General features: G+C 41.2%; 3 protein-coding genes across 9 annotated transcripts in view; 2 read left to right on the top strand and 1 right to left on the bottom strand.

The window, feature by feature from the left end:
- Positions 1-4,509: 4,509 nt before the first annotated feature.
- Positions 4,510-11,026, top strand: LOC145654544 (RNA-binding protein 39-like). Of its 4 annotated transcripts, none has more exons than XM_081708752.1 (17): positions 4,510-4,743; positions 5,346-5,408; positions 5,589-5,649; positions 6,845-6,894; positions 7,191-7,391; positions 7,744-7,809; positions 7,908-7,961; positions 8,068-8,185; positions 8,281-8,433; positions 8,521-8,658; positions 8,761-8,826; positions 8,984-9,188; positions 9,333-9,413; positions 9,518-9,638; positions 9,756-9,861; positions 10,082-10,160; positions 10,312-11,026. In XM_081708752.1, exons 3-17 carry the CDS (start codon positions 5,644-5,646, stop codon positions 10,410-10,412), a joined length of 1,545 nt encoding a protein of 514 aa, XP_081564878.1. In that variant the 5' UTR covers positions 4,510-4,743; positions 5,346-5,408; positions 5,589-5,643; the 3' UTR covers positions 10,413-11,026. The 4 variants fall into 4 exon arrangements, with proteins under 4 accessions (XP_081564878.1, XP_081564879.1, XP_081564876.1 ...); XM_081708753.1 differs by having other exon boundaries at positions 5,343-5,408; XM_081708750.1 differs by lacking the exon at positions 5,589-5,649.
- A 1,113-nt stretch (positions 11,027-12,139) lies between these two features.
- LOC145654545 (cysteine desulfurase-like) lies at positions 12,140-16,050 on the top strand. Of its 3 annotated transcripts, XM_081708756.1 has the most exons (13): positions 12,142-12,451; positions 12,705-12,781; positions 13,015-13,131; positions 13,302-13,385; positions 13,556-13,708; positions 13,856-13,949; positions 14,053-14,187; positions 14,354-14,511; positions 14,610-14,715; positions 14,829-14,910; positions 14,989-15,072; positions 15,151-15,240; positions 15,399-16,050. In XM_081708756.1, the coding sequence occupies exons 1-13, from the start codon at positions 12,340-12,342 to the stop codon at positions 15,460-15,462; spliced, it is 1,356 nt and encodes a 451-aa protein (XP_081564882.1). In that variant the 5' UTR covers positions 12,142-12,339; the 3' UTR covers positions 15,463-16,050. The 3 variants fall into 3 exon arrangements, with proteins under 3 accessions (XP_081564881.1, XP_081564880.1, XP_081564882.1); XM_081708755.1 differs by having other exon boundaries at positions 12,140-12,451; positions 12,708-12,781; positions 14,829-15,072; XM_081708754.1 differs by having other exon boundaries at positions 12,141-12,451; positions 14,829-15,072.
- A 411-nt stretch (positions 16,051-16,461) lies between these two features.
- LOC145654543 (segment polarity protein dishevelled homolog DVL-1-like) overlaps positions 16,462-20,966 on the bottom strand; it is a 30,943-nt gene continuing 26,438 nt past the window's right edge. For both annotated transcript variants that reach the window (XM_081708749.1, XM_081708748.1), the window contains one exon: positions 16,462-18,528. In XM_081708749.1, the coding sequence (XP_081564875.1) occupies positions 17,999-18,528 (530 nt within the window). In that variant the 3' untranslated portion in view covers positions 16,462-17,998. The remainder of the gene's footprint in view (positions 18,529-20,966) is intronic.

Raw genomic sequence — 20,966 nt, 5'->3', positions numbered from 1 at the left:
TGTAAGTGGAGCTTACTCCTATTTTCTGCAGACATTTTGGAATTTTTTGGATCTGTATTTTATTTCAAGATACTATGCAAATGTCCACATTCTTCCAAAAGGCTCTGTCTAGTTAGTTCTAAGTTGACATGGTGTGAGTACTGACCATACCGAGTATAACATTGAAGAATACTTTGTGGACACATATTTTTGTTCACTTGTTTGAAGCTAGAGATACAAAAAAAAAAAAAGCATTTTGTAGAAAAATAAAATTGGTTGTAAATATATAACATTACTGTATGTCTATAATTTGTATAATACAATAAATTAATAACAAATGAACACATGGCAAATTATTATTACTCTTACTACTTTTTATAAGGATATGTAGTGTAGTGTACTCTTCAGCTTTGAAATGTTAAAGTTAAATTTACTTTCTTACTGTAGACTGCATCCATTCCTAAATCAACCCCCTTAGGACCAGCTCAGAGTATTTCAGTCTCTTATCTGTTTGTAATTGTGATAACAGGGTGATGGATTTCAAACATTCTTCCTAATTTTTGTTGTCTTTAACTACGCTGCTGTAGTAGTTTTATGCTGCAGTCAGAACCTGTTCTTATGGAGTTCAGTTGTTTTGAAATTGGAGGTCACGTTACACATACAGGATGGCTCTCTTCTTATCTTCTAAAGAAGTCAGACAAGTGATGAATTTTCACTAGATCAAGGCTGCTTAAGATTCAGACAAATTCCACACAATTTTACTGTTGCATAACTAATCTTCCATATTGCTTTTCATCCCTTCTGAATAATTACATAATTTAACTTTTTCTACCTCAATTGTAAGTTAAATTAATTTGTTATTTGCATTGTTTCTTTCTCACAGATAATAGTATACAGATAATGTAATTATGCATTGTATACTTGCATTTCCACTAAACTTAAGGTTTTAAGATCGTAGTTGTGATTAAATAATTATACATGATTACGTTTAAATGTAAGATCATTTACATGAGTAAAATGTACAGATGTTACATAATACTGGTTCTTGTTCACAGGCCTTGAAAGTGTGCCTCTAATTTATATGCTAATGAGCAGTTCACATACATATCCCACTTACTTAGAATGTATGCTATCCTGGATGGCCAACCATTGTTCTAGACCTCAGACACAGTCTAGTGGCTTTGAGAGTGCTGGCCTCCAACAATATGCAGGCTAATGCTGAAATTATAAAGGGCCAGTACCAGGGTCTCTCTTTGTTTGCAGATGGGTTATGGTTCCACTCAGTGCAATTAATCACATTATGCTTTGTAATGCCGTGAACCTGAGTTGCTAATATCATCAACCTCATCAGAGAACTTTCTCATTGGATGGATTTCTGTTTAAGTATTGTATTTCTGACCTTAATGAAAAGTATCAGCTGTTAATACCACCATAAAGTAACCCTGGTTTACCCAGCCTGAATTTAGCTGTGGGATTTAGCTGTGTTCAAAGTGGCAGCATTCCATATGCATGTGCAACCAGTGCACTCAAGGCAATTTGGCCAAGAACATTGTCATTTTAATTAGTTTATGTTCATTTGACTGACTTCATGCTATGTACATCCACTGTTTATATGGACGTTTGTATTTTTTGCCGTAGGGAAATGTGTTTGGGACAACCACAGCTCAGCACCAAGAGGTGAAGGCAGGGGGCCAAGGCTACAGCAAGGCCAGTCCCACAGTGCCGAGCCTGGGTCAGCTCTTTCCACTCAGCCCCTTGTCAATGGTACACGAGGGGAGGGGTGACAGCCTGCTGGCTGGGAGCTCAGAGCGTTGATTTGGTCTGGCTAATGGAAAGAATGCTTCACTCTGTGGGTCAGCCTTTCCCTCAGCTAATTCAGACATCGCTAACACGCACACACGTGCAACACAACTGAACACCAGAGAATTGCTCTCATACAGATGTTTTTGCTTTTAAGCTTTCAGTTGGAAAAGTGTGGGATGTTTAACAAAGGACGGTCTGACAATGTCTTTTTTTTTTTGCGAGGCCTAATGGCCCAAGAATTTCCATTCAGGTCATATTTAATAGTATGAACCCAGGAATGAATGTTTGCATGTTTATACCCTTCAGATCTATTGAATTAAATGCATCTTTGTAATTTTACCTTGATTTACATCCCAATCTGTTTTCCTAAGTAACATTTAATGTTTCTTGCTCTACACTTTACTGGGCTCTTATGTATTAAACACATTCTTTCCTACAATGAAATATATTGCTTTCAAAACAAGTGGAAGGATGTTTCATTTAAACAGCAACAGCAACTGTGTATTATGTGATAGACACAAGATTACAGGAGACCCAGCAACTAGAGTTATGCAGTAAAAACTAACAACACAACATGTGAGAGGGCATGAGAGAGAGAGAGAGAGAGAGAGAGAGAGAGAGAGAGAGAGAGAGAGAGAGAGTAGAATGGAAAAATTGAATAAGGCCGAGGAGATGGTGGTGCATACAGGAAGATGAATGACCCTGCACTGGTCACACTGACTGGTTCTTGTAATGTGTCAAGAAGCTGGCGTCCTCCAGATGTGTGTCATGTTTATGCTGTCCAATCTCCTGCCAGGATTTACATTTGAAGGCTGAAGGTGCGAGGAGAGAGCGAGCGAGAAAGAGAGAGAGAGAGAGAGCGAGAGAGAGAGAGAGAGAGAGAGAGAGAGAGACAGACAGATATAGAGGGAAAGGGGGAGGCAGAGAGAGAGGAAAAAGGGGATGACAGAGAAACAGAGAGAGAAAGACAGAGGGAGGTGGGAGCGAGCGGATGGGGGGGGGGGGGGGGGGGGTGCTAATTACGGAAAGTTGGCAGCCTGTACAGAAGTAAGCAAGCTGTGGCAAGACACAATGGAAAGAATGAGAATAAACCAAGAAAAATGCAAGGTCATAAATGCACGTTTTTTGAACAACACAAAAAGAGCTGTTTTACTGTTCTTTCAAATACGTCACCTGCTTTTAGGCTTATGCAGGTTATTTTGAAGCACTATTAAGCTTCTTTTATAAAGCTTGCTTTTTTTTAAATGCTGTTCCATTTGGAATTTGAGCTGCTCAGTTAGTACAATGCAGCACAGCTCATAGTGCAAAACTGCTATTCTGCAGAAACAAATCTGTGTGAAATGATATTGACATGGTTTATCAAGACAAGTGCGCAAAAAGATCTTTATCGTTATCCCAGCCAGATACAGTGTGCGGTACACAGTGAGATGAAATAACTGCACCCAGGTGTAAGATGCATATGCATTCATGTGTGACTTATTACTAATATGTAACGAATGCAACTGAAGTATGACGTATAGGGTATGTATTATATTTCTATGTCGATTGTTGCCCTGAAGATTACAGTGGTCTAATTCAACACACACCCACGCGTGCGCGCGCAAACACATACACACACACACACACACACACACACACACACACACGCACACACACACAAACAATGTAAGACTCCGAGTTCAGACAAAGATGGGCACCAGCGATGTACACTATCGATGTGTTTCTCCTGTTAATAACATGTGGACACCGCATTCTACAACCTTTTCACCAAGGACAGCTGTTCTTCTGAAAAAGAAAGGTGGGAAACTAAAGGCCTAAATGAATTTAACGGCGTGCCATGAATTGGCTCCTTGGTTTTGCTTACTCTCAAACACATCCTGAAATATAAACAGTTTAAATAATTAAATGACAGGGAGCTTAAAACAAATAGTTGAAATGGTAGGCTGTGATGTGCTGAACACGTTAATCAGTCAATGAGTAGCTTACACTCTCTGCTCATGACATTTGTGCTATATATTTTTTGAAATTTAACATTCAAAATTTCAACCTTCTCTTAATGAAACACAAAACTCACAGAGACAAAAACAAAATTTCTGCACTGACCAAGAAGATATATATGGTAAAGCATGCTAAGATGCAAAAATGGTATGTATGCAACACCTTTAAAATAAAATTAATTCCACTCATTTTGACTGCAGGTGTACTTGGTATGAATGCGGATGAATACATGTCAACAACACAAATTCTTTATTAACACTTCTAATCGTCCAAACATATTTACAGCCAACCTCTACTCTTTTTTACATCTGACAAACAGAATGAACCAGGACACACACTGTGATGGAACGGGCCAAGCATATCAATCAACTGGCAGTCATTTATATTAATCCAAAATGTATTTTTAAAATTAATTTACATTACATGTATATTATGCATAAAAATACACTGCATGAATCAGTAGTGTGCGCATATATATATATATATATATATATATATATATATATATATATATATATATATATATATATATATATATATATATATGTATATGTCGGCCATAACACGGCATTACATTTCTCGATTTTTTGAATAAGATTCACATTCTTGAGTAATGGAAGTCATCATTAGGGGCAGAGATGTACTTCTCTCGTTTCGATTCGGCCTCTTTATGGGGCACCTATAGCGCCCCCTGGTGGACAATACCACAAGCCTCTTATGCAACAAGAAACATTGCTGCGCCATAACAGTTTGCCGCCACAGTTCAGGGAAGGCGAAGGTTGACCACGCTGTCCGAGTAGTCGTTTGGCAACTGTTAGAACTAGAAAACGGGCACGTTTTGTGTGAAATACGCACATTTAAGCACGTACAGACGTACATCGTTGCTTCAAATCAGGCAAAAGAAGACAGCCGAGAAGGAAAACCGTCGTTTGAACGAGGATTCTGCTAGGCCGCGTTAACAAGGTAAGGCAAAAAAGGTGAACACGTAGCTTAGCTAGCTGCTCTATTACAAACGCTCATCTACACATCCATCTAATTATAACAGTCAATGTGTAGATGACTAAGGACAGAACATCGGTGCGCCGTTTTAAACCCCCTACTTGTACCGATAAATCTCCATGTTTTATGAGTGTTTTTTAAGCTAACCTAGCTAGCAAGTTGTTAGCTTTTTGCTAACAACACAGCCTCCATGAAAAAACGAGACGGGCGTTACTAGGTTAGCAAGCCAAGCTAGTTGTAGTTACTTTCTGTTCAACTGCGTTCAACATGATTGATATATAATTATGATGGATATATAATCATGATAAAGATGCACATAGGCTTGGGGTAGTAAAAGAGCATATACGTTTATCTATTTGTCAATTTTAATGCTAGTTTGCGTGTCTCAGTTTTTTAGTGTAGCTTGCTGGCCTTAGTCAGGAAGTTCTAAATAGTCGTGTTACTGGTAATACATGTCGGGTAAGCGATAAAATGACAATAATAATGACATTGTCTTTCAAAATACGTTAGGTATTAACTGTATACAATTAACGTTTGATTTTAACGGCTTTTCTGCTCGCCAGCAGATCGCCGACATCATGGCCGACGACTTTGACATCGAAGCAATGCTCGAGGCGCCATTTAAAAAGGTGGGTGTTTAATTTGGCTCATTAAGATAGCTAACTTAGCTAACTATTGCATTCATTTGAAACTGCAAACCAAGGTGCACTTTGTTTTCGCTAGCTAAGTCGTTATGTACAGATAAATTACATGATTGTTTCTGTGATAGTGGTTTCAATGAATAAATGCCCATCTATCTCTTTTTGTAGACATGCCTATATCTCACCTCTACTCCCATGAATTCCAGTGTGAACTGTCAAAAAAATGAAGGTAGTAATTGCCCCATATATTGATGTACTGTGGTACCCTTGGTTTCAAATACATAGGCTGATTTTGGTGCCGACAAAATAATACAGTGGATGCACATGAATTTAAGTGCTGGTATGAAGTGTTTGGAGACTCTATTCACGCTTTTGAATGCATGGTATTTTTAGCAGCTATCCTCACATGATTTTCAATAAAAAGTTACTGAAGGATAATTCTAGTCTGCATGTCTCATCATAGAATATTACTGTAGCTGTTGAAGTAATCTCATGATGGCCTAAATGTTAAAATTCTCATTACAGATATGCTGGAGTTGGCATACAGGCTATTCCACATAGTTTTCAAATGTTTGTTTTCTTTTTCTTTTCTTTTTTCTCCCCTCTTCTTGTGGGACTGGAAATGAACAGAGATGAGCATCATAACTAATTACCAGGAAGTTAATATTGACACTGGAGGGAAATTGATCACTTCATGCATTAAATATTTATGCATGCAGTTTACTTTCATATACAGATCTGTGGTTATTTCCTGGGCCTGACAAACAAGAAATGATGGCTCTCTGCACATTGCAAAATAACTTTCACACGAAAGTGCCTTTTTTTATTGCATAAAAATGGCCACTTTGTTTTAAGTCACTCATGCAGATCATTAGGAACATTAAAGAGCATCTCAGCTTTAGGTGTTCTTTGGGAGTCGATATTACTAAGCCGTGTGAATCCCTGTTTGCTTCAGGGCGAGATGTGTGACAGAGGTGGCATCGAGCTCTTACAATCCACGAAGGCAAATGGGGGTGAAGATCACTGGAATGGCATCCACCACTGGAGCTCGCTTAGTGGCTGGCTGCTAGCGTTGCCACTTTGGGTCTTATAGGCACAGATAGCCTTGGTACTGAATCTGTCAGGCTGCCGAAAGGATGAAGTCACTAAACATGCCATTTTTACATTCACAGCATAGCACTAGCTTTTGACCTATTGACCGTACCACATACGTATTACAGACACTAGTAAGGAAGGAGGAAAATGGCAGCCTTGTGGTTCTAATGGCCCCGTTTAATGACGTTGCCCCCACACACACTAACAGTGTAAAGAACACATATTTAATGATCATATCATATTCTCTTTTGTTCCCATCCCCCTTTATCCTTACGACTTGCAATGTTACGCCGTCCTCCTCATGATGTTCTTCTATCGACCCTGCTTAGGATGAGACCAAGTCCGTAAATTCCAATGGCCATGAAGAGCGAAGCAAGAAGTAAGTCTGTTTTAATCTGATGCATTTAAGTGAATATAAATTTATCTGAAGAATGCAAATTTTTTTATTGAACTGAATTGGTTTCCAAGGGATGGCTTCCCAGGTCAGGCTTAAAAGAAACAAAGAACTTGGCAGTGGTCATTCATTTTGAACATTTACTGTTTAGTCCACAACTAGGCTTAATCCATGTTCAGGAAGCCAGCCCTAAGCATGTGCTATTATAACAAACACAAGTTGGCTGAATATGGTGAGCTAAACATGTTCAAATTCATGAAGTGTAAACTTTTGAATGGAAGGAAAAAGAAGAGCAGGAGTCGCAGCAGGAGTAGGGAGAGAAAGAGGAGCAAAAGTCGAGACCGCAAGAGGAGCAAGAGTCGTGAGCGGAGCCGTGAGCGCAAGAGGAGCCGCAGCAGAGACAAGCGGCGCAGCCGCAGCAGAGAGAGAAAGCGGAGCGGCTCCCGGAGCAAGGAGCGCGCGGGACGCTTCAGACCCTCCTTGTATGTATGCATGTCAGTATTTAGGTAGATATTGGTTTGGTTAGGTTTGTAAAGTCACATAAATACAGGATGTCTTTATTATTTGTTTATATATTTTTGATACAGCTCCTCATTTTTGGAGTATCAGTATTTTTGTTTGAAATGTCTACAAAGTGGTTGTGTAAAAGGGACTTTCAGTGCGTGCGCTAACATTTTAGTTTTGACTGGTTGGTGCTCCCTGAAAACTCAAGTTTTTAAGTGAGCAGAAACACCCTGGTGTCCCCTGTTAAGCTGTTAAAGCTTAAATTTCATGATGACCACAAGGAGTAGAGCAGTCGTAGCTGCTGAGATAAACCTTGTTTTTAAATCACAGTTCTGGGCCGAAATTTAACGGTGGTTCCAGGGGGAAGACTGGCCCACCACCTGCCATCAAACTAAGGTTTCTATGATAATATTTTTGTTGTGTGGGTAGTTCCCTGTTAAGTGTATGAATTGAAAGGTGGAAATATGACATTAACTGAAAATCTTTTCATGTAGCCGTAGACGGTCTAGGAGCCGCAGTCCCTTCAAGAGAGACAAGAGCCCAATCAGGTAAGTTTTAACTAGAAGAAATCCATGTTTTATTTATTTTTATATATATATAATAAAAATAAATTATTTGCACTATATTAACTGTCAGTGACTTATTTGCCTATAGACAGCCCATAGATAACCTCACCCCTGAAGAGAGGGATGCACGCACAGTTTTTTGCATGCAGCTTGCTGCCAGAATTCGGCCACGGGATCTGGAGGAGTTCTTCTCTGCTGTGGGGAAGGTCTGTGTCTGTGTCAACTCCTCTAGTTCCTAGATATTTGACTTATTTTGCTAGTTCTGATTTTTACAGTGCTGGTTTTTATTCTCTGTCAACAGGTGAGGGATGTGAGGATGATATCTGACAGAAACTCCAGGAGATCCAAAGGCATTGCCTACATCGAGTTTGTGGAAGCCACTTCTGTGCCTCTGGCAATTGGCCTGTCTGGACAAAGGCTGCTGGGAGTACCAATCATTGTTCAAGCTTCACAGGTAGGAGAAACCATCTCGCACCAGCTTGTTTAAAAGAGCTTTGTGCTTCATGTATCTTCATCTGAAAGTGTTCATTCTTGTTTACAGGCTGAAAAGAACAGAGCAGCTGCAAATGCCAACAATCTGCAGAAAGGCAGTGCAGGGCCTATGAGGCTGTATGTTGGCTCACTGCACTTCAACATCACAGAAGACATGCTCAGGGGCATCTTTGAACCTTTTGGACGGGTGAGGGCTTCAGCTATTTGCTTAACTTTTCTCTTAAACTTTAATTATCTCAACAGACAGTGTGAGGTAAAACATTCTTCATTTGTGCTCTATTCCAAACAGATTGATAGCATACAGCTTATGATGGACAGTGAAACCGGGAGATCCAAGGGCTATGGCTTTATTACAGTGAGTTAATACTAAATGCATTTTGCATACAAGTGATTCCAATAGCCTTTAATAACCTTCATTTCCTCAGTTAAATGTTTATTCTTCTAACAATCTGCAATGGTATATGCGGGAGAGCAGTTATATAGTCATTTGTTGGATTTTCCTTCCCATTCAGTTTGCTGATGCAGAGTGTGCCAAGAAAGCCCTGGAGCAGCTTAATGGCTTTGAGCTAGCTGGCAGGCCCATGAAGGTGGGCCATGTTACTGAGCGCACTGATGCCTCCACCGCCAGCTCCTTCCTGGATAACGATGAGCTGGAAAGGACTGGTATTGACCTGGGCACTACTGGAAGGCTACAGCTCATGGCCCGGCTAGCCGAGGGTAAGGCCCTTTCCTTCTAAAGGGGGCAACATTTAGTACAGCTTCCTGTTGCCCATTGGCCTTTTTGATAGCCAAGATGCAAAGGATTTAGGGATGATCTGTTGTTTACCATCTGTTTGTTCATTCAATTTGGTGTTTTTTAAGGTACTGGACTGCAAATCCCCCCAGCTGCACAGCAAGCGCTTCAGATGAGTGGTTCTATGGTTGCAATGGCAGCAGCTACAGGTGAGGGCTTATCTACTACAGGGCTGGCTACATGTTTTCATACTCATTGTTTCATCACTTGGGGAATTAACGTTCTATTCATTAATTCTTTTGTCATGTATTAGCGGCTATGAATCCTGGATTGAGCTTCAATATCAACGTGCCCACAAACCAACCTTTGAATCTGCCATCTCAGCCAATTGCCACACACTGCTTCCAGCTTTCCAACATGTTCGATCCAAATTCGTAAGTGTTGTGAATTTTAATACATTAACTCATACGATTGTACATAAAGTCGTGTCCAATATATTAAGAGCTTAATATTTTCTGAAGTTTCAATATTTTGTGACATTGTGTTCATAGGGAAAATGATCCTGGATGGGATATTGAAATCCAAGATGATGTCATTGATGAATGTAACAAACATGGAGGAGTGATACATATATATGTGGACAAGAAATCTGCTGAGGTTTGTGGTAATCTGTGCAATGGTCAGGGTTATAGTAGTAGGGCTAATGGGTATTGGCCAGGGTAACATTGATGGTAGTGACAGGTATCGGTAACTGACTTCAGTAATTCGTTCAGGGTCACTTTGGTAGTGCTGAAGTTAGAACTAGTCACGCCATTAGTGCTGTCAGGTGATTTGTTACAACCATTCTGGTACCAGCTACGTTTTGTTTGTTTTGTAGGGAAATGTGTATGTGAAGTGCCCAACCATCCCTGCCGCAATGGCTGCAGTTAGTGCATTACATGGACGTTGGTTTGGAGGTAGGACAACATGTCTAACTCTTGGAACATGGTTTGCTACATTGGCTGTTAAGTGTATAATTATTGAAGTATTAAGTTGTTGAGCATCTTTATCTTCTCATACTGAATGTGCCATTTCATGTTTTGTTTTTTTTTGTTTTTTTCCCCACAGGTAAAATGATCAAAGCCGCATATGTCCCTCTGCCAACATACCACAATCTTTTCCCAGAGTCTGTGCAAGCCACCCAGCTTCTTGTGCCCACTCGCCGGTGATCTCTTGTTCCTGGAGACAGTCATTTTTCAGTCTGTTCTCTTTCCTCTCTCTTTTTAACACTTGGGCAAATGTATTAATATTTCAGTCATGCGAACTATGGCAGTTGCCTGTGCCCTTTTCTTCTCCTCCCTTACCTCTTTCCTCTTTCTTAATTACGATTAGAGGTTTGAGCGTCATGTTCAAATGCCTTTACATTACTTTGGCATTAAAGTTTTTCTATGTACAGCCTAGTTTTGTTTTTGCTTCCCCACACCCTGTCCTGTAATTTCTTACTTTTTTTTTTTTTTTTTAGTTTGTCTCCTACCACATATTGTCTTTGTGATTGGCATGAGTACTACTTGAGAATGTACAGTTAGGAACACATACAAATGTTAATTTTTTTTTTTTTAAATAATTATAAAACCCTGCAGTTTTGGTTAAATATCTACATATTCAGTGTTTTGGGCTCTATGAGCTGTGGGAACTAGAAGGCAGATGAGATCCTCTTGTGTTCATAGAGACCATACAGTTTCAGAGTATCTTGTTTTTCTAATTAAGACTTGTTTTTGTAAAATTCTTGATGAACAGGTCATTTCAAATAAAGCCATGATGTTGGCAGGGGTTTTGGTTTGTACTAATGTGTGAAAGAGCATAAATATGCCAAGTGCACCCTCCAAAACAACATAATTTTAGAAATTTTACAAAGCTGACAATGTGATGGTCAATACCATTAATAGCTCTTAATGCATACAGTGAGCAGTATGGGACCTAAATGAAATGCAGAATTTTAGATTGTGTAAACTAAAGTAAAACTGAATTAACTTTTAAGTGACTGCTACATTCTTGTTCTATAGTGGCCTCAACTGAGCCAAAGGCATTGCGGCCTAGTAGCAGTTTTAGTCTGAAACAGTCCTGCTCTTCTGTAGCAGCCCCGGGGGCTGTCCTATCGTGAAGTAGGCATTAGATGTTTACTCAGTTGCTCGGACAACTGTTTGTATCAATTCGCTTTGTCTTTCACTAGTAAATATTAGAAACTTGTCCTGAGTCCTCTGCAGCGACACATGTCCAACTCGGCTGTTGCACAGTTTTTGCATAGTCATTCCCAGTCCATGTGGCTCCGTGTTATTGAGAAGCTCGGTTTTCAGTCCGAGCTTTACAAGCTCATAAGAGCAATTGCAAGCGCAGTGACCTCTGGCTTGGGGACAACCTTACCGAGCTCTGGGATCGTTGTGGTCATTAGTGATTATCAGTGCGGAGTGCCATTCTGCTGGATTGAAGGGAGATGTTACTAAAAGAGTGAACCTTGCATTAGACATTCAATAAAAATGAACTAAATTGGTAATATAGAGAACACATCTTCTCTAGTAGTCGGACACAAATAAATACGCTGCTCAACACAGAACCAAAAACACGTGATACAATTTATAACCTGTGCTTTCAGATACAGATACAAAACTACACAGCCTACCGTTAGTCTCATTAGTTATAAGTGGTGATTTGACAATGTCATTTTAAGAGAACCAATACAAGCTATTGATCCAAAGTGACATTTCTATTGGTTGACATTTTTAGATTTCCGGCGGAAAAGTTACGCGTTTTAATCTTGAATCAATGTATCTGGACTGAATCATAAAATCCCGCCTAAAATGCAAAATGTGACCAATCAGAGTCTTCACTGACAGGAGTTACTTGTTCTGCGTTGCAGATGTGACCAATCAGAGTTTTCGTTGACAGGCAGTACCCGCCCCTCATTACAGTGGGTTCTGGCGTAAGCGCGACTTCTGGTTGATGCGCAGCACGCGAGTGTTTTGAGCGTTTCGACAAGGCGTGCCTGCGCTACGAAAGGCGTTTAAATAACGACCGCACTTTAATCGCGGTTGTCCATAACGTTTCCTGTCGTTTTCTGTGGCGGATAAACCTCCAGGCGAGGGTTAGGTTTGCTGGAAAATGATGAGCAAGAGTGGCGCGAGGACGTTTGTGGTGGGCGCGCGCGGGATTTCCCGTTGCTTTCGCCTGAATTGTGCACAAAGTTCCGCCGGTGCCTCTCCAAGACAGCGAGGTAACCGCGGCCGCCTGCAGTGGTACCTCTCCGTCGCAGTAATATCCCCCGTCGCACCGCGTCGGTTTAAAGTGGAGTGCTCGTGCTAGCTAGCTAGCTCGCTTTGCTAACTTGCTAGCCTAGCCTGTTAGCCTGAAAACTGTCTTTGCAACTTGTTTACTGAAGTGTGTTCGCACCGCGCAAGCAGCGTGTAAACTAGACCGTGACAGTGTGGCATGATCTTAACGCCAGTAACTGCATGTTCCCTCCCCAGAAGGAATACAAAGTAGGCAACTGAAGGAGGACGAGCTCCGTCCACTTTACATGGACTTTCAGGCGACCACACCAATGGTAGGTATTTTAATGTAAATACACTAAATATAAAGGTCAGGAATACATAATGTGGGCGTTAAAAGTTAAGTAATACCTCTTCCAGAAACGCACAGCAGCTTTCTCCGATGTAGTTTAGTCTTGGATGAATCCGTGTTGTCAGAACAGAACCCCCCCCCCCCCTTACAAGCTACACGTGAGAGTTGTTTGGTTGTCACTGTTTTCGAGCAGCGATGTGTCTGTCTGCTTAACAGGATCCAAGAGTTTTGGACGCTATGCTTCCGTATCAAGTGAACTACTATGGCAACCCACATTCTAGGACCCATGCGTATGGCTGGGAAAGTGAGGGCGCCATGGAAAAAGCGAGAAAAGTAACGGTCTTTCTTCCAGAAGAGCTGTGTGTGTTCATTCTCTGTAAACAAGTGTTTCTCTGTTTCACTGTCACATGTTTGTTTTTGCTTATCAAGTATAAAGATAAATAATGGTCTATCTGTAAAAAAAAATGCTGTTTATGTGAACACCGGTGTTTTTTCTCCTTCAGCAAGTGTCAGATCTTATTGGGGCCGATCCACGAGAAATTGTGTTTACCAGTGGTGCCACAGAGTCCAACAACATGTCAATCAAAGTAAGCATTTTCTTTCTTTTTTTTTTTTTTTTACAGGAGTATGGGACTTTGAAGGAACTCAAAGTGACACGTGCAAACGTTTAGGCCTGGATTTGCAGAACAGAATATACAGGGTACAGTGATGTAGAACGATTGATTTATACCTTCCCCTCATTCTGGTTTGTGCTCAGGGTGTGTCCCGGTTCTATAAAGCCAAGAAGAAGCATGTCATCACCACACAGACAGAGCACAAGTGTGTACTGGACTCTTGTCGTATCTTGGAAGCTGAAGGCTTTGAAGTAACATACTTGCCTGTAAAAAGCAATGGAATAATTGACTTACAGGTGTGACATATTGCCCATATATGTCAGACTTTGATGCCAGACTTGTTTAGTCGACAACATTCATGTTGTACATTTAATTTATCATTTAATTTCTGTTTAAGGATTAAAGAAAGATAATATTTGTATTATTCTATTATGCTGTTCCAGCAACTAGAGGAAACGGTGCGTCCTGATACAAGCTTGGTATCCATAATGACAGTCAATAATGAGATTGGAGTCAAACAACCTATCAAAGAAATAGGTAATCCCCTATACCTGCTCACTATTCCACATTTAACTAGCACTAGTACATGGAGAGCAGAGCCTTGCTTTTCCTCCTGTTCTTACACACTCTCCCCTCTTAGGTCGTATATGTAGGGCCAAGAATGTGTTCTTCCACACGGATGCTGCTCAGGCCATTGGAAAAATCCCCATTAATGTATCAGACTTGAAAGTGGATCTGATGTCTATTAGTGGGCACAAAATATATGGCCCCAAAGGTATAAGTTGTTTTTTTGTTAATAACTGTTTCATCTCGACACAAGTCCTTTCAGTAAGAATAAAAAATAATTAAATCCCAATCCTAAATGGGACTTAAAATTCTGAACACAGTTTTTGCTTGATCCAGACAGTATGGAAGTAGGACTGCTGATGTGCATGTTGTAGGTGTGGGTGCGCTGTATGTGAGAAGGAGACCCAGGGTTCGCATTGAGCCCCTTCAGAGTGGAGGGGGTCAGGAGAGGGGTCTGCGCTCTGGCACCGTGCCCACTCCCCTGGTTGTGGGGCTCGGGGCTGCCTGTCAAATTGCCCAGCAAGAGATGGAGGTAGGACTTAAGTCACTCCTTTGCAGTCAGTGATGCTATTTTTTAAACATTTTGTGGAGTAGTCTGAACTTAAGACTAACAATGGCCTATTTTTCCAGTATGACCATGGCCGAGTGTCTGAACTTGCCAATCGCCTTGTGCAGAGGATCATGTCTGATGTCCCTTATGTCATACTCAATGGAGATGCAGAACAGAGGTACCCAGGTGAGACGCATTGTTTCTGAGAAACGGGTACCAACTTTATGGGATCAAACTTTATCCCATTGTACACTGACTGAACATTACTGCCATGTGTGATGCTCACTATTGACTTTTAGGGTGCATCAATTTATCGTTTGCTTATGTTGAGGGAGAGAGTCTGCTGATGGCCTTAAAGGATGTCGCACTCTCGTCTGGGAGGTCAGTTGTTGGAAATTGGAAATCTAACAGTTTGCTCTTGTTCACATTAATGGAGAATTGCCCTTTGTTGTTTTGTAGTGCATGCACTTCTGCTTCATTGGAGCCTTCCTATGTACTGAGGGCAATAGGGACAGATGAGGACCTGGCCCATTCCTCAATCAGGTTGGCATTAGATGTGGAGTATCTCATGGTGCAGTAATTGCTGTGAAGTGCCTTTATGACATCAGATGCTGGGCACAGGTTCGGAATTGGGCGTTTTACCACAGAGGAGGAAGTGGACTACACAGCTGAAAAGTGCATTCAACAGGTTAAACGACTGCGTGAAATGAGGTAATTGATGCAATACACATTGGCTTTGTAGCAAATTTGTTTACTAGCCAATAAAATAAGTTGTCATCCAATCAAAGCCTGCCCTTTCAAACATGAGTTTTATGCCTTTTAAAACTTGATTTTTTCTGCCTGTCATTGAGTTGATCTGTGTCCTATAGCCCTTTGTGGGAAATGGTACAAGAGGGCATTGACCTGAAGAACATCCAGTGGACGCAGCACTGAACCACTTATGGGAGAAATGCTCCAGGATCACTGAACTGAACTGAAGTATGAAGTTATTTTATATAGCTTGCTGGAAATGCCTAGGAGTTCTCTATCCTCAAAGAAACACGCACAAACACTTCATTTGGTCAGTGGTAGTATTTTGTACTGGTATATTATGATGTGGGTTTTTTTTTGTTTTTTTTTGGGGAACTAAGAGAGCGGAATTGGGAGTGACCACCAAAGAACTTTCACCACTAAACTTGTGGACTATGTGAATAAGTGTCTATATTCCTGTTTTCAGAAGAAAAAAAAATTAAAATCTCTTTGTATTTTTTTTGTCTTCCACAATAGCTTTTCAGCTTTGCATCAGAAATAGGACTTCAGACACACTGGTTACATTCACAATGGTTTATATACCTTGTGGGTACTCATTTAGCTATACATCAATAACAAGTACATACACATGAATGATTGATTATTAAGAGTACTATGATGGACGGGTGTCTTTTGAGTTGCAGGAAATGTATTTATTTAAGATTAGATCATACTTAAATTGCTATCACTGGAAAAAAAAAAGTGAATAAAAGCTTAAAAGGTCTGAAACCAGGAAGTTGTGAAATGATTTAGCAATAGATTATTTTGTCATGTCATGTCCACCCAAGTTATATGCTCGAGGAATCATTGGCACTTGCAGTATTGGTCCATGTTTGTCTTTCTCAAAGACAGCAATACTGGTTTAATCAGCTGTTATGTAGGCATAACAGAGAGAACATGTTTGTGTTTCACAAAGACAGTAATACTGATTTAATCAGCTATCACTCAACACCTATACTAATAAACACCTTGAAACAGCTTATGCTTAGCTGTTGTTTCTCTGCCAGTACCTGGCTACACTTCCCACTAGGATGGAAGGTAATAATAAATATGCTTCCACACATTGCTCACTTTTAATTGAATGTGTTTGATCAGTAATGAGAAATATGAAATACAAAACAAAACAGCTGAACACCTTCCAGATGAAATTTCAACTTGTATTCACACAGTCATGTGTAATCAAATTTGCATTTTACATCAATTTACAAAAGAAGGCATGACCATGACCTATTGTACATATTTTATACATTTTTTTTAATTTCTCATATGTACAATAAAAATGGAAGTCTGTACACTGTGACTCCACCCTCCCCCATCTTCCCATTGGACAGAAATAAAAGAAGCACCTGAATATGTACAATGTTTAACACTAAGATGTGCATATAAGATGTGCCAGGTAGGTTGAATGCTGTGGTAACTCGAGGGCAGGCAGGATGTTAAGAAGGTGGATACCTCACAATAGCACAAAGTATTCTAAACACATCCCACTCTTCATTTAGAGGGAATTTCGACACATTTGCCACTAATTTCTGCTCAAATTGACATTAACAACAAGCAAACATACATTACTACAGATTGTTGGTTCATGTTGTTTAGATAGCACTGGCAGGTAACCATGCCCCTTCCATCACAGTAAAAAGAAGCTGTTGAACCCTTCTTCACCAAGAGAAGGGAAACTGCAGTTTTGTTTAGCTTACAATAAAATAAATGAAGATATGCACGCACTCCTAGAACTTCAGAAGCACTTGGCTTACGCAGCTGATGACACCTCAGTTTTTATGCTTTCTCTCGCTCTGTCTATGTCTCTTTCCAGGTTCTTGAGTTTACCCTGTAATTCCAAAGTGAAAGAATGTGAATATAATGACCTCAGTTAACATCTGTCTGTACTTTATAGATGCCTGGTGAGAGACATTATAGAGGTCTACAGCCAGGGTAGAGTAATTGGTAAAAATGCACAATTTATTTTATTTAGAGTTTGACACAGAGAACTATCTCATTAATGTTCAAAGGTATATCAATATCAGTAAATTTTGAGTATGAAATTATGAAAACTAAAGGACTGGGTTTGGAACTGGTTTGAATGCTCTACTGGTTTGCAGGCATATCAAATGCGGGCTGTTTACCTGTTTACTAAGCTTTGAAATTGTGTAGTGACAGCTTCTGACCAGCAGAGGGGGATGTCTGATTGTCTTCTAGTCTAGTATGAATTCAGCTTAACAGTGCCCCTGGAGGACATCTGCGGTGGTAATAAAGGTAGATGTAAGATGGGTTAATTATTATATTTTATAAAATTAACACATTTATCTTATAGGTGCATTTTGTGGCTCATTGTCTAGAGGTTTTGACTAATTTCAGTGGACGTTTTGTTGTTTTTTTGTTATCAGCCTAGAAAAAACAATCACCAATGTCTATTTATATAGTGATTTTATCCATGTAACACTTTGGTTTAAACTTGCCCCATGTGATTATCTTCAACATGTTCCATACAAACCAGAGCCAAAATCCACAGAGTCACAGCAAAAAAAGTGGAAAGTGACTGCTACACCTCGGAGGAAAGCAGGACTAACTGAACAGGAGCACTTGTGTATGCTGTTGGCATGGAGACAGAAGAGAGGAGCCATGAGAGTGCTGACCCCACACGCCACCTCTCCTGCCCATGTTTCAGAGCAGCGTTGCGCGATCACATGATGTCCACAAAGAACTCGCAGGGGTTACCCATGGCATGCTGGAATGACTGACGGCTTGCTGTGAGTTCTGGAGGGATGGACGCAAGCTCGCGGACTGGTGGCGCCCCTGGGGGCCCACTGCTAATGGCCCCTTTAGGGGGAAGTCTGGCTAGACTATAGGGAGGAGGCAGACCAGGAGGGCCGTAAGAGGAGGCGTGGCTCCGTTCACTGTGCGCACAGGAGGTGTGGCCTTGCTTGTGAAAGGAGGCATGGCTGTAGGAGAAGGAGGCGCGGCTATGGTGTGAGGGCACTCGGCTTCGGTGAGAGTGGGTTTTGCTATGTCCAGAGTGGGCGTGGCTATGGGATGATATGGCGTGGCTGCGGTGGCTTAGCTGACTGGTCGAACGCTCGCCCCACCTACCCCCTCCCCGAGTGCCTGTTTCTGATTGGCTGCCGCCACTGCCTGTCAACTTGCGGTCCCTGTCCCGGGGCACTGGCCGCTGGCTTCTCCCAGCACTGGGGTTGGAACTGCTGCTGCGACTTCCTGAAAGCGAGAAAAAAGCAAATTACAAACCTGCACAGACACGTTTCATAGTGTACATCACCTACATCTTGTTTGGTAAAAGACAGAAAAAACTCTTCCCAGATTTTTAAACATTTTGATGCATCTTAAATAAAATCTGTTCAAATGTTGATCCAAATACACATTTAGGCGAACAATTAAAAAGGTGAAAAACAGGAGTCGTGTCATGTCGAATATGGACCAAGTTGAACTGCATCTGATTAAACAGTGAATGAACTTACATTTAGCGATATATGAATTGTTTTTGATTTTTCAAGACAATTACACTGCATGAACAACACTGAATAATATACACATTTTGACTGAATCAGGTTGGGATGATTCTGATTTTGGATGGATATGTGAATGATTACTAGATGCTCATGTTTTTGTATCACAGAAAAAAATGAAAAAGCACCAAAAATAACAAACCACACTTGCAACTGAAAGACTGCGTGATTCCCTTTGTATCAAAAAAGAAAATCACTAACTTCTCAAAATGTAAGCAGCAACACTCTGATACAAGTCTGTAGTGAAAGTATAATTTATAAGTTATCCAGCTCTTTTGAGATGGTGAATTTCTTTTTAACATAACTGCACACCACCAAAACATGCTCAGAGACAGAGAGGCAGGTGAGCCAATGGAAGGAAACCAAAGCAAGCGAGTTGCCTGTGTCACAGTGCGAAGCATGAACATGAGGGAGAGAGTGAGAGAGGGAGAGGGAGAGAGAGAGAGGAGAGAGAGAGAGAGAGAGAGAGAGAGAGAGAGAGAGAGAGAGAGAGAGAGAGAGCGAGAAAGAGAGGGAGGCAGTCTTACCGGACACCCCAGCGGTGGGACTACCTCCTCCATCAGCCTGCCATTGCCCAGCAGAAACAGAGGGAACAACACAGTTACACAGTGACCCTGCCTACAGAACAGTTACACAGTGACCCTACCTACAGAGCACAGTTAAACAGTGACCCTGCCTATAGACCAGTTACACAGTGACCCTGCCTACAGAACACAATTACAGTGACCCTACCTAGACCAGTTACACAGTGACCCTGCCTACAGAACAGTTACAGTGACCCTACCTAGACCAGTTACACAGTGACCCTGCCTACAGAACACAGATACACAGTGACCCTGCCTACAGAACAGTTACAGAGTGACCCTACCTACAGACCATAGTTACACAGTGACCCTGCCTACAGAACAGTTACACAGTGACCCTACCTACAGACCACAGTTACATCGTTGCCCTGCCTACAGACCATAGTTACAGTGACCCTACCTACAGAACAGTTACACAGTGACCCTGCCTACAGAACAGTTACACAGTGACCCTGCCTACAGAACAGTTACAGTGACCCTACCTAGACCAGTTACACAGTGACCCTGCCTACAGAACAGTTACACAGTGACCCTGCCTACAGAACACAGTTACACAGTGACCCTGCCTACAGAACACAGTTACACAGTGACCCTACCTACAGACCACAGTTACATCGTGGCCCTGCCTACAGACCATAGTTACAGTGACTCTACCTACAGAACACAGTTACACAGTGACCCTATCTACAGATAGTTACATCGTGGCCCTATATGCAGAACACAATTACACAGTGACCCTTCTCACAGATACTGTTACATAGTTGCCCTAACTATAGTACACAGTGTCCATATCTACCAAACACAGTGGCCCTTCTTAGACAATACAGTTACCCAGTGGTCCTGCCTACAGAATATAGTTACAAATTGGCCTTGTCTACAGCACACAGTCACATGGTGACCCTACCTACAGAAGAGTTATAAAATAGTCCTGCCTACAGAACACAATTACACAGTGACCGCACCAACAGAACAGTGACCCTGCCTACAGAAGACAATTACACAGTGACCGCACCAGCAGAACAGTGACCCTGCCTACAGAACACAGTTACACAATGGCCTTGCCTACAGAACACAGGTATAGTGTCCCTACCTACAGACTACAGCTACACAATGGCTCTACCTACAGAACAGTTACACAGTGGCCATACATACAGAACACAGTTACACAGAGACCCTACCTACAGAATATAGTTACACGGTGACCTTATCTACAGAACACAGAAGGCTCTGCCTACAGAACACAGTTACACAGTGGACATACTTCCAGAACAAGCTCATGCTAGCATCCTCCAGCCTGTGCTGTTAACACAGGCCAAATCAGGTACTTAACTGGGCACGTGCTTCACTCATTCTTTTGCAATGTATTTATTCTCACAAATGAAGACGGTATTTCTATTAGTAATTTGTGATGTTAATGCATTGGTATACAGTATATACTGTATGCAAACCCTGTACCTCAACCTCAAAATATTTTCACAGCTAATGAAAATATCTGACCACAAGATAAATACAGCAACCTAATACTAAACTCCTGTTTTCAAGGACT

The sequence above is a fragment of the Electrophorus electricus genome, unplaced genomic scaffold, assembly GCF_041902795.1.
Source record: "Electrophorus electricus isolate QZ-2024a unplaced genomic scaffold, ASM4190279v1 Scaffold131, whole genome shotgun sequence".
Taxonomy (NCBI): domain Eukaryota; kingdom Metazoa; phylum Chordata; class Actinopteri; order Gymnotiformes; family Gymnotidae; genus Electrophorus; species Electrophorus electricus.
This window is presented reverse-complemented; position numbering and strand designations above follow the sequence as displayed.

Coding starts and splice junctions, on each gene's coding strand:
- LOC145654544 (XM_081708750.1), top strand. CDS start 5,358: ATGGCCGACGACTTTGACATCGAAGCAATGCTCGAGGCGCCATTTAAA. Junction 7,392..7,743: donor GGACGCTTCAGACCCTCCTT/GTATGTATGCAT, acceptor TTTAAATCACAG/TTCTGGGCCGAAATTTAACG. Junction 9,414..9,517: donor TGCAATGGCAGCAGCTACAG/GTGAGGGCTTAT, acceptor GTCATGTATTAG/CGGCTATGAATCCTGGATTG.
- LOC145654545 (XM_081708754.1), top strand. CDS start 12,340: ATGATGAGCAAGAGTGGCGCGAGGACGTTTGTGGTGGGCGCGCGCGGG. Junction 14,188..14,353: donor CAAAATATATGGCCCCAAAG/GTATAAGTTGTT, acceptor TGCATGTTGTAG/GTGTGGGTGCGCTGTATGTG. Junction 14,716..14,828: donor TGCAGAACAGAGGTACCCAG/GTGAGACGCATT, acceptor ATTGACTTTTAG/GGTGCATCAATTTATCGTTT.